We start from the raw sequence: 13621 nt of genomic DNA, 5'->3' as shown, positions 1-13621 counted from the left end.
GCACCCCTAACTATTCTACCATGTTGTTTGAGGATCAATTGTATAGAATAAGTATTTAAAGTGAAGTAGAATAAAAACAATGTTACCATGATTAATGAAAGTCAGGCTGAAATTTTTAAAATACTGCAAATGTCTATTAATGAAATACATGTACCTTTGTCTCTGTAATACTTGAGAGCATCATTGTCACTCTTTTAGATGCAAAAACATCTCAGGAGGCAAGAATTCAGCTATGTTGATACCATAAGAATTCCAATGTTAAAGTTATCAGAAAACATTAAAGTGATTATGCAGATCTTGTTTAGATTAAAATGAATATAGATTATTTTTCAAAAGTGAATTGTATTTAAGCTAATAATTTAAATTATAAGAATTGAATGTATTAGAAAATATTCATTTCTTTATTGGTTTTTCTGTGAGAAAATTGTGACAGGAAATTTCACTTTTGTCTTATTGCATTTGTTTTATTGAATGCTGAGTTCATGCTTAACTAAGACACTCAGAGTCTTCCTTTCACATTTTGCTGTTGTGAACAATAAAATATGAATTAATACATTAAACTATAAGATAATATATTTATAGATATAAAAATAGAGTACCATGGGCATTTTATGTTAATTCTTTTGTAGTATGAAATGCTAGTATTGATTTAAAAAACTTCAGTAAACACTTCTCCTAGATTTTAATCTTTTTAGTCCCTTGTTTCTTGATTAAGAAGCTGTGTTGTGATCACAGACTTTTCCTGAATCGCCTTGAAATAATTTCTTCACATTAATTGCAAGTAATTTACAGTATTACATATTAAGCTATAGTCATATCTCAAAACATTGCTATAAGTATCTGTGAGCACAATTAACTCAAGGTTGAATCAGTTCAATGAACAGCAAAATTGAGTCTACTTTCACAATTTAGAATGCAGTATACAAATTCTGTATCCCAAATTTTAACATGATTTTTCTTCATATAATATTCTGCAATGGTTTTGATTGCACCCAAAATTCTAAAATTATTGAAGCCATCCACTCTGAAGCTGTAGATAAAATACATTTTATTTTTGTTATGCTTCTCAAATCAAAACAAAGTGGGATGAACAAGAACAAGTCTGAAAGCATTTATAATTTAATTTTAGAAGGAAAAGAAGTTTTGGAAATATTCAAAATGATTGCCAATTTAGGATGAAGTGCAACTTAAGAAGTGTGTTTACCATGGTCTCAAGCATTATTGATCATTATTTCTCATATAGTCTATTCCATTTGTATCTATAACACTACACTTTCTTAGTTCTCCTGTCAAACCTTTCTGTGAGGAAAACAAAAACAAAAACAAAGATGCGGTGATGCTGAGTGTTGCATCAGGGAGAACATGATGTGACATAGAGCAGGCAGGCTTCTGCAGATTAGCTCTCAAAGAATAACTGAGAGCCATTAAATTAAATGATTGAGGGCTTCACTCCTGTGCACCTCTGGGAATACTGTCTCCCACATGAAAGGCAAGGTTAGGACTTATAAAGGCAAAGACCACACAGTTTTTCAAGGAGAAGGTCGGGTCCTTGGGTCATTTCAGCATTGGCGTGGGCTGAATAGTGAGCCCCTAGTCCATATGCCGAGTTGAGATAGAACAGTCTCAAGTTCATCGAAAAGGCTATGTTTCTTTTTTTTTCTGATCATTTAAAGAGATTTATTAGAAGTAGTTAATGTGGCTCCTTTTTCTGGGGTCCTGGCTACTCGCTGCATAACACTTCCAGGCTGCAGTTCATAGAGTGGGTGTGTCTTTATCATTTCCTCAAGGATCAGCTAAAATATCCAGAACTCCAAAAATCAAATACAGTTTGTAGGCAGCAGAACAGAGGAAGCAGAAGAAGAGTGTCCCTTTCTCTCTTCAGGAAGCTTCCCAGAAACACCACACAGTAATTGTGCTTGTAGCCCATTGGCTACTCTTTATCAAGTGAATGAACCTAGCTCAAAGGAAGACCAAGAAATCACCCTTCTCCACATTTGCATCAAAATAAAATGAGGGGTTTGTCAATGAGGGGGAAAGGGCCAGTGGTTATTTGGATTGGCAACCAACAATTTCCACCAGGAGGAGACACAAAAGAGACTCATTTTATCTCCAGATAGCACATAGTTATCTAGTATTTTATCAACCTGGCTTTGTTGGCATAATGATGTCATTTGATATTTCAATGTCTTAGTAAAATAATACTTAGTAATATTAAACATCCTGTTTTTCTTAAAGCTCTCCCTAATCTTTGTCTTGCATACATTTCCAGACACAAATAAAATTTAAGGACATGCATTTTAAATTATGACCAGAATGGAAGTGTGGTGTACTACGTCTGTGATTAACTTTTGTTTGTAATAGTCCATATAATAAGCATTCCATTGTCTTAATAAAACTCTGGTTTTCTCTCTAGGTTTAATTAGGAAGGTAACATAATAGAACAAGAAAGGTTTTCTAAAATCTCCTTAAGCTAGCTGTGTTTTAAATCTTTTCACAGATATCCCTATTTTCCTCTTTTTAGGCATGTGGTAATATTATACTTCCCCAGTCATATTGAACTTAATGTGAGGCCAACGTCATGACTGTCTTTTCCAAGTAGTATTGAGACCCACTGAGCAATTATTCTTATTCCCTTTCCTTGTCACAATTATTAGAGAATCATATACAGAAATGGAGCCTTCCTTGCCAAGGATCTCTGAGTGCATCCTGTCCATCTAAGGGTGGACATGCAATATGACAAGAAATGAACTATTGTGCTAATTCACTGAGATATGGGTTTGTTACTGCAGCATGACCTAGCTTACACTAATACTCCTCCTCAGAGTCACTTCAGTCAATATCTCCCAAATAATAACTTTTTTCTTCTAATGAGCAGTAAAGTGCTTATATTATATTCCAGGTAGTGTAAAATGATTAGAGTCTCCTATTACAAAATAAAAATGACTCTATAAACTACTCTTCTTAAGTACCAAATATATATCAAACAACAATTTGAAATCACATGGATGGTTTTACTGTGGGAGCACAATCCATGAGCATAAGCCAGGAGTAGTTATGATATTTTTATTCCATTTAAATTCAAAGGATTATCAAAAAAGGATCAGGAGATGGGAATGATTTTAGCCACACTTTAAAATTGAATGACTGATCTGCAGTGCTCAGATATAAGCACTTTGTAAATAATTTCCTACAGTAATATGACTTGCTCTTTTTTCCAACAATATTGAATTATTTATTATTCAATAAATTCTTACCAAGTGTCATTGCAAACACTGTTCTTAATACTGGAGAAGATACATAAGTCACAGATCTGTTCCTCAAGGAGCCAGCCTTCAAGTAGAGAAGGAAAAAAAAAATCTACAAAAATGTAGGCAGTTGTTTGGAGAAGAATACTTTTAGTAGTATATGGTATTTTAAAAAATGCTCTGAGCTAATTGGCAAGGAATATCACTATTTAGATATTATAGGAATATTCACAGAAGAGAAAACATTTAAAGGAAATAATGAGATAGGAAGCACGTTTCTTTTCCTTGCATACACTATACTCTGGTGTTCCTCTTTATCACATACAAATTTAAATTCACAGATCCACTCTATTTTTGTACTCCAGGTTAGTGCTCCTTGCTTTGGAGACTTCTCAATTGCTTAGGGGCCAGAGGGGTACAAAAACCAGCAAACATCCCATTTTTACTGCACTCCAGATTGCCACCAGGCCCGTTTGTTATTTAAAGAACTCCTGGACACATGGAGGATGGAAGGAATCTAAAACTCAGTCCCTTATATTTTTTCCCATGATGCATAAAAACTGGACTTGAACCTGGTAATTTGCTATTTGGTTTAAACACAGCCCTGAATGCTGGCCCAGGAGTAGCTTCAAGAAGGCTTATAATAAAGATCTCTATTCCTTACTGGGAATGGCTTGAATAGGAAGTCATTCTGGGGATGATTTATTCATGCTCTGAATTGAACCAGTTCCATGTCATTTTGATCATTCTTCGTGGAAAGAGCTGCATGCCACCACTGCAGAGGAAAAGGGAATGTCATTCCTTCACACCTCCTAAGTAGGTCCCACTCCCTGACTTTGGCCCACTGCTAAATTAGCAGAACATATTCCACTGCTTAATCTACAGTACTTTTGTATAATCTTAACTTCTTTTGAGGCTGTTTCTTCCTAAGACCAAGGGTTTCAACATGCTCCCTCTGCCATGGCTTCAACAGTAATCAATGGGCATCTAGGGAAACAATAGCCTGGACCAAGATGCAGAGAGTAACAAAAAGTAAATGAGTTGTTTCTGTTCTGCCTTTGGACCATGCATGATACTGATTTTGTATACAAGTCGAGTTGATCACTGAAAAATCTAAACTCAAGAACATTGATTAGGTAAATTAGAAATTTCCTGAGCCAAATTATTTTATTAAATTACTTTTTTGACATCTCTGAGTTAATCATGGTAACTGTTAGCTTTATGAGGAAGTCAATAAAATTTCTAGGGTGCATATTTTTTCTGTTCATCTTTCCTATAAATAATACAGCTAACTCAGTTTTTCTGGGTTGGAGAGTCTCCTCTGAGGATGAGGCACCTCTTTGATTTATTCTACAGGCACTCTCATTAGCTGTTATCTAACAAAATATGTAAAGGGAAGAAAAAGCAGATGAAGCTCAAATTGCTAGGCTTTTCTATTCACTATGAAAAAAAAAAAATGACCAAAAGGTTATAAGTTGCAAGTATTGAACACAATGAGGTTTGGAGATTATCTGAGGATTTTAATCAGGCGTTCTATCTACCCAGAGCTCCATCATCAAAGAGATGGCAGTGGAGCTCTGCATAGTGTCCATTATAAATGCTGAAATATTCATCTATCTATGATAGCCTTAAAATATCTATCAAGTGTTCAAATGACACAAAATATTAAATGTTCTTTACTTTTTAAAAAAGATATTACACCTGTGTGACTTGGTGGGTTGGACATCATCCTGAAAAGCAAAAGGTCACTGGTTCAATTCCCTTTCAGGACACATGCCTCAGTTGCAGACCTCATCTCTGGTTGGGGCGTGCATGAAAGGCAACTATTCAATGTTGCTCTCCCTCTCTTTCTCCTTCCCTTTCCCTCTCTCTAAAAATAAATAAATAAAATCTTTAAAAATGTATATTACTTAATCTGCTACTCAGAATGCCTGTGAAGTAGAAGTAAAGCACAGAATAATTAGAAGATGTGGTAAATTGCCTTATTAAGAATGTGATGTAAAGAAAAGACAGCATTTGGAGAAATGGCCTGGATATTTGTAGAAGAACTTTACTTGAAAATAGTCAATATATTTTTACAGTATTAAATTTAGGCAAAAGCAGATGACAAGTTGAGAAAATATGAGGTTGTTTTTTTGTTTGTTTTTTGTTTTTTGTGTTTTTTTTTTTTTTTTTTTTTTTGTATTCTCAGAAAAAAATCAGGCAAACAATATCTGAGAGTCCAGATACTAATTGGTAGCTTGCTGAGCGAAGTATCTTGAATACTAAGAGAAAAGCAATTTGGGGAAAATTGATGGGTTCTGGAAGAGTGGAGCCTTTCATGGGAGACAGTTGCTTCAGGCTGTGAGCTGCTAATTAATTTTCAAAAATGCAAGCAGAGATTAAACAGCCTACCTTTATTGAGAAAGAAGGAAATGTGGAAGCAATAAGCTGAAGGAAGAGAATTTTTCAAGACGTCAAGTTCCTGAACCACTTTTGTAGAGAGTACCTATGTAGTTCTCAGTTGAGATCACCCACTTTTGAGTCTTGGGATTTGGGTTTTTATTATTATCATCAAATACTTGTCTACTGTATTTGAAAGTAATCAACAATTGTTTTTACCATATTTTTAAAAATAGTGGTGGAAATATGGGTGGTTGCTATTTTCCTTTTTTGCATTTTTCTTATTTTTAAAATTTCTAAAACAGTATAAACATAAGAATGAGACATGGAATAAATATGTGGTCTTTGCACGTCATACTGTAGGTAGCTGTGGTTTTAGAAATCCTTGAGATTAAATTAAGATAAAGAATTTTTTTTGAGTTTCGGCTGTGTTGTTGATGTTGTTTTTCTATTCACTCATCGCTATGATGCTGGGAGCAGCTGTGAAGATGATACTGCTGAGGACTGCTCTTGGACCCCCCAAATCTTAAAAACCTGTGAGTACCTCAAATAATGGTTTGGTCAAAAAGTCCATTTATTTTTTTCCATAAAATAAGACACATTTTTCATTTTCACCAATAATTTCATTGATTTGGATATTTTGAGTATGCCGGCTATCTCCCTCATGGTAGAACGTTGATTGTTCTCAATCCATGTCTCGATTTGATCGCTATTAACTTCAACTGGTCTACCCCACTGTGGAGCATTGCCCAGTGGGAAATCCTCAGCACAAAACTTCACAAACCGCTTTTGACACATTTGATCAGTCACAGCACCTTCTCCATACACTGCACAAATCTTTTCTTTTTTCATTTCAGTTGTGTGTCTACCTTTCTTGAAATAATAAAGCGTAATATGCCAAAAATGCTGCTTATTTTTTTCCATCTTCAATATTAAAATGGCTGCACAAAAATTCACCAATTTTGATAAGTTGTTTTAAATGCACGCTGATATAACAGCTGTCACAGTACAATCTGACAAAATTATTTCAGATAAAGACAGCTAAGCACTACTAGAGCTATCTTAGGAAAAAACACAAATGAACTTTTTTAGCCAATCAAATAAAAACTTTTGTTTTTGTGTATTATTTTTCTGCACAGAGCATGCTATGAAATGAAACTATAGATAGAATGGCAAACCTTGGGGATTGAAGTCTGTATGGGAGGCCGAAGTGTTGGTCCTCCGCCTTTTTAGGAGCCTTTGGGGAACTCTGCTGCCATTTTTCCTTTCACTGCTGGGTCTTAGTTTCTCACCTGTATAAAGAATGTATTTAGATAAATGACTTTTCTGTTTCTTTTGGCTTTTTCTGAGCTGCCGAAACTTATTTTAGGGGATAGGTATCATCACCATGTTTTAAATTATGAGGAGAACACAGATTACATTGTTTTATGAAATAGATAATAGATTTAGACAATATGAGTAGAATCATAAATGGGAAAATGGAAATAGGAATGTTCTGGTTATGTATAGCTACTGATAAACCACCCCAAATGTAGTGGCATTAAACAATAAAAACGTAATATGATTAGTATCTCTCACACTTCTGGGGTGAATGGCCTCTGCTAGGTGAACTTGCAGTTGCACTCGGATCGTGGCTGGGGCTTGAGTCATCCCAAAAGCTGCTTCACTCACATGTCTGATGATGAATGCCTTTCATCTGGGATCAGGTGGGGCTATTGGCCTGGGCACTTACATGTGGCCACTCCATGTGGCCTAGGCTTCTTCACAGGATAACAACTCGATTCAAAAGCAAGTGAACCAAGAAAGAGAGATAATTAAGAAATGGTATTACCTTTTCTGACCTGGTGTCAGGAGTCACACTGCTTGGCTTTTGCTACTTTCTCTCATACTGTTGATTGGGATCAAATCACTAAGACTGGCCTACAGTATCACCACATTCAAGGCAATGTTGAAGAATTTGTGCACGTTGGAAAACCAGCAGTTCAAGTTGTCTGTTACTACCTATAATGCAAACCATTATTACATAGCCGCCCCCCCCATTTTAAAGATTCTTTGATGACCGCTTTGCTGTCTATATGTGTCTGTCAAGCTAATTTTAAATAGTAATTAAGTTCCTTTTTAAAGAAATTATTTATTAAGACATCTTTAATAGTGCATCACAATTATACTGCTAGGGTCACCAGCACTGTTATTAGCAAATATATATATAATCTTCTGAATTTGTGTTCTAATGCTTTGCATTTTGTTATTCATCCCAAAACTTGAATCACTAATTGAAACAGCTGCTTTATTGGAACAGCACTTATGCAGACATATCTAAACAAACTCTGCTTCATGTTTTGGCAGCAATTAGGTCCAGTTTCATCAGAGAGTTCTTCTGCCCCTCAACTCTCCACCTAGGAGTGAAAGGGACTTCCAGCTTGCCACTCTCCTTTGTCCCCTTTGACATGGAGACACGCTACTGCGTCATGATCTTCACCAACACAAAGGTGAGGACGAAACTGTGGTGTGTGCTTTCATCTTAGCCTGCCCCTTTAACAGAATGACTAATACAGGTGACTTGATGGCAGCTGAAGACTTTAGAAATGTAGATAAAGAATTGCAGTCCTCTAGTAGCTAAACAAAGAGCTTATCCTCAGGAATAAGCAGAGTTGCACTAGTTGTGGGTCTGTTTTATAATGGCTGCATAAAGAAGTTTCTTGGAAGCAGAGTGGAGGCATGCCTAACCTTGCTGTAGCCCTATCTGTATTAATCTATGGTTGCATAGCAAATTACCAAACACTAAGAGTCTTAAAACAGCACATAAATTTTATGTCACTTTTTTTTAGAGTTTATTTACTTATTTTTAGAGAGAGGAGAAGGAAGGGAGAAAGAGAGGGAGAGAAACATAGATGTATGAGAGAAATATTGATTGGTTACCTCTTGTACGTGCCCTGACCCAGGACCAAACCCACAACCCAGGCATAGGTCCTGACTGGGAATCAAACTTACAACCTTTTGGTTTGCAGGATGATGCCCAACCAACTGAGCCACACAGGTCAGGGCATTATGTCACATTTTTAATGGATCAGAGCCCCACACATGACCTAGATGGGTTCTCTGCTTAAGGCCTGTCAAGTTTTCAAGAAGGGATTGGTCAGTACTGGGTTCTCCAAGAGGTGCATTTGAGAAAGGCGATGCTTCCAACTTCTCACAAGTTGTTGGCAGAATTACTTTCCTAGTGGACCAGGGATCCATGTGTCTTGCTTCTTTAAAGGCAACAAAGGAGACAGACTAAGAGACAGAAAGGAGGAAGGGAAGGAGGGAGACACAGAAAGAGAGAGACTGAGAGGTGGACTGGGGAGGGAAGGAGGGAGGGGGCAGGGGGGAGAGAGAGAGTGAGAGAGAGAGAGAGAGAGAGAGAGAGAGAGATTGTCCATAGAGGAATAGTTTATGGCATTATCCCTTTCCAGAAAGACACTGCCATATGTTAACCTGAGGAAGGAATTTAAAATGCCCAGAATATAGCCCGAAATGTATTAATTATGTATCAATGATTTACTATATTGAATGTATATGCAATGAAATAATGGTAATTGGAAAGAGGTATTGCATTTACCTGGAGTGTATGGTATCATTTACATGTGAAATACCATATGACCTGTGAAATATGTAAAATAGTCTAGTTTATAGTTAAAATTACCACTTAAGAATAAAAAATGCTGTTTTATAGTAATGCTGAATCTTGTTTTTTATTTCATTTAAAGGAGTTCAAGATTTAACTGAATTCGTTTTTATAAAAATTTGTGGAAAATAGTAGTTTGGTCACACGTTTTACAATCTTTTTTCTTAAATATGTTTTATTGATTATACTGTTACAGTTGTCCCAATTTCCCTTCCCTCTGGTCCCCTCCACCTGGTGGCCCCCCTCCCTCCAGTTGTCCCCCCCTTTTAGTCCATGTCCATTAGTTGTACATATAGTTCTTCTCAGTCTCTTCCTGTCTATTCCATTCCCTCCTACTATGCTTCTTAATTCCTGTATCATCTGCCTCCCTTACCCCCTTACCCCTCCCTGCTGACCTCCCCCCCAGTATGTTCCCCATACTTATAGTTCTTTTTCCACTCTCATTGCCTATTTAGTTTGCCTTTGTTTCAATTCCCTAGCTTCTGTTGTTGGTTGTTGTGATACAGTTTTCATTTTAATGTTCATAGTTTTGATCCTCCTCCTTCTAAACAAGTCCCTTCAACATTTCATATAACAGTGGTTTGGATCTAATGAACTCCTTCAGTTTTACTTTGTCCTGGAAGCACATTCTCTGCCCTTCTATTCTGAATGACAGCTTCGCTGGATAGAGTATTTGTGGTTGTAGGTTTTGGATTTTCATTACTTTGAATATTTCTTGCCAGTCCCTTCTTGCCTGCAGGGTCTCCCTTGAGAAGTCAGCTGATAGTCTCATTGGGACCCCTTTGTACATGATTCTTTTCTTCTCTCTTGCTGCTTTTAAGATTCTCTCTTTATCTTTAACTTTTGACATTTTGATTATAATGTGCCTTGGAGTGGTTCTCCCTGGGTCCAGTTTTTCTGGAACTCTCTGTGCTTCCTGGACCTGTAAGTCTCTTTCCCAAGTTTGGGAAGTTCTGCTTTATTACATTTTCACTTAATTTTTCAATTTCTAGTTCTTCTTCTTCTCCCTCTGGCAATTATTCTTATGTTCGGTCCCTTATAGCCGTCCCAGAGGTTTCTGATCCTCTCCTCATTTTCCTTGCTTCCTGTTTCCTTTCTCTGCACTGGTTGACTGTTTGTTCCTCCTCTATGTTCCGGTTTGTTGATTTGAACTCTGGATTTTATTTCCTCACCATCTGTCTCGTATGTGGTTTTGTTCCTTTCAGTATGAGTGTTTTTTGATTCTTTCTCATCTTTTTCCAGATCTTTTGTTAATTCTGTAAGCCACCTGATAACAATGGCCCTGAACTGAGTCTCTGACAGGTTTCTTATTTGTTCATCTGTCAGATTCCTCATCTGTTGCCTGGTGAGCTGCACCACCAGGATTTCTATAGTTGTCTGCCTCATTTTGACAGATGTGTTTTGCTTTTTTGGGCCGGCTATAGGGGGCAGTGCCTGTGTACTCATCACAACCCAGCGACCAGCGGCAATCCGCAACCTTTTTCGCGGCGCTGTGGCGCTTTGTGTGGGGGCGGGGGTCCAGGATAGATTCCTGCCATTACTCTCTGCTGGGAGACTGGGGTCTGTCCTCCCACCCTCTGGGCCTCACCTTCTGAGGCAATGCGGGGGCTGCTTTTCCCAGCCTTGGGGTCGGGAGTTGCTGGGGCTCGACTGCAGCCAGGATTGCTCTCCCTGCCGCTGTCCCTGGTGCTACGACAAACGGCACTGCCCACCTTCGCTCCTCTTACCTGCCCGACTAGCACTGCTAGTTTATAACTTCATACGTTGGGCTTCTGTGTAGTTTTATTTTCTGGAATATCTAATTATCTTTTGTTTTGAGGTAGTTGTATTCCTCTCTAGTTGTAGAGGGAGACTGAGCGTGTCCATCTAAGCCTCTATCTTGGCCAGAAGTCCCTACAATCTTTTTTTATATCAATTTATAATATACCCTTAGAAAACTGCTAGGGTTAATTCTCAATAGTAGAGTAAGGAGGTTGATTTTATTCCTTAAATTAGACTATTAGAATATTAATATTTGCCTCCATAAATTTTACCTAAATTAATCAAAATAGAATTACACTTGGCATCTCAATTTATTAAAACATGACTTTTGATTACATATAATTTGTTCTTGTTAGAAAAATATTAAGAAAAATAATCATAAAGTTCCATTGCTATCAATTGGGTAATAATGCTCTTAATGTAAAGGATTGCATTGAATTACAATTACTTATGTGAGTAAAACACATCTATTAATTTACACGTTCAATTTTATTGCTAATTATATTGAAAAGTGCAATTACACGCTTAAATAGATAATCAAATATCCAAGTCCACCTAGTTAGCTCCTGTTCTTATTAAATGTGTGATAACTGCTTTGCCATTAAGAACCACCTGTTGAAAACTGTGAAGTAATTAGGTCTCAATTTGATAGCTTTCCATGTATAAAACAGAAATATTTCTGCTAACAGTGTTATCAAGGAAAAGCCATTTGTTTTACTTTGACTGGTTCCTTCGAACTTTCAAATAAAAAATGAAATGAGTTATATAGCAGCTGTTTGGAAGTAGAAATCATTTTATAAACCTTCCCATCAGTGTTCGTAGAATTTCTTACTTTAGGGGGAAACCTACTAAAGCCCTAGAAATTCATGCTATCAAATGCCAGAAATCCAAAGAAATGAGTGCGCCGTGTGGATGGGGCACATTAAATCATGACCCACCTAGTCCCTGAGAAACTGCACCTGCTTGGAGGAGTGGTTGAGAGACCCCCACACAAGGCACACAAACACTGCAAAGTACAAGGAAATGTCTTGACACAACCCTGGGTCTGTGTGTTCACAGTGGTGCCCATGTGAATATCTCCTCTGTGTAGTCCTAGGTTCCCAAATAGGAAGCCATCTGGCCTTGCTGGGATCATCCATGTAAAAAAGGCAGTGGCATCAAACAGGGATCCTTGACATGGAGCCTGGGTAAGATTGAGTTCCAGTTGTAGCCTTTTGCTGTGGCCTAGCCATCCCTCTCCCACCAACCGTGAGCCTTTTTATTGACCCAAACCAGATGTCTCTCTCCCCTGGTAGATTCATCTTCCAGTCCTTCATTGTCCTTTTCTATAAAAATTGGTCAGAACAAATTGAAACCCATGTCCAGATACTGGTGACTCAAGCAAGTCAAATGGGAGTCAGCTTCTCTGAACAACTTGTACCAATTGGTCCAGTCCCACACCAGGGCCCCAAGTCCCAGTGACCAGTTGTTAAATATCTTGTATGGCACGTTAGGCATTTCCTTTCTATTTGTGTAGATAAATATAATAGAATCACTCATCTGACTTTTTGCACTATCACTCATTCCATTCTCCTTGAGTCTATTATATATGTTTTAAAATATTCTACAATTAATTTGCAACCTTCTTCAATCATTACTAATGTACAGACTTTAATAATAATAATATTTGCTTATTTTATTAAATAAACTAGGTAAAAGCATTGAATTATATTATGGTAAAATCTTTATGTAATTTTACACTTAGGCAAACTATCTTCAGCTTATGAAAGTTATTTCTATAGCTGGGGGGATTGAGTATTACTTGAGGGTAGTTTATGTTATTTTTCATGCTTTTTAATAGTAAACCACGTTGAATTTTCCCTCAACAAGATGTCCTTGCAAGACCTAATCTCTCCTTGTGTACATGGTATCTTAATTAGTGGAACACATCCACTAATTTCTATAACATAGCCAGACAGCTTGTGACCATTTCTCGAGCAGAGGGAAGAATGTATTTTTATTTGATAGAACAGCAGAAATAATTGACTAATAGAACAGTTTGGTCAAGGAGGATGAGTCAAAATTTGCTAGTAAAACAGCATATTTTGGGCTGGGGAGAAGTGTGCTCAGAAAATTCAAGGAAGCACATGACACAAAACAGCTAAGCATGAAATTCATGGACGCTTGAATCACCATTTCTGAGAATGGTTTGTTGGAAATGACTGAAAATGGGTTGGATGCATAAGTCAGGCTGATAAAGAGGGAGGAGGGCAGTGAATTTAAAATTCAATAACTTAATTTTATTATTTTTATTATTGTTGAAAGCAGAAAGATATTGAGCATGGACATGATCTGATTTCATCTTTGCTTTAGAAAGCACCTCTGGAGTCAAAACAGTCGATTAAGAGTTGGAGATAGAAACTGGAGACTGAGACTGGCTAGGAGACTTGCAATCTATTACACTGCTCCACACGCCACTGTTTTATATTGCTCTCTGCTCTTCTCTGCTTTTCATTTACCAGCAGTAAAGACAGAAAATGATTGAAAAACAATGGTGAAAGAAGAGGTGATGATTGATGTTGGATTTGGG

General features: G+C 37.1%; 1 protein-coding gene across 1 annotated transcript in view; it reads left to right on the top strand.

Moving 5' to 3' along the window:
• CFAP47 (cilia and flagella associated protein 47) overlaps positions 1-13621 on the top strand; it is a 360991-nt gene that overhangs the window by 206460 nt on the left and 140910 nt on the right. The window contains exons 40-41 of the mRNA XM_090264123.1: positions 6105-6163; positions 7974-8116. Of these exons, the coding sequence (XP_090120249.1) occupies positions 6105-6163; positions 7974-8116 (202 nt within the window). The remainder of the gene's footprint in view (positions 1-6104; positions 6164-7973; positions 8117-13621) is intronic.

The sequence above is a fragment of the Furipterus horrens genome, unplaced genomic scaffold (assembly GCF_987537825.1).
Source record: "Furipterus horrens unplaced genomic scaffold, mFurHor1.1.pri manual_scaffold_17, whole genome shotgun sequence".
Taxonomy (NCBI): Eukaryota; Metazoa; Chordata; class Mammalia; order Chiroptera; family Furipteridae; genus Furipterus; species Furipterus horrens.
This window is presented reverse-complemented; position numbering and strand designations above follow the sequence as displayed.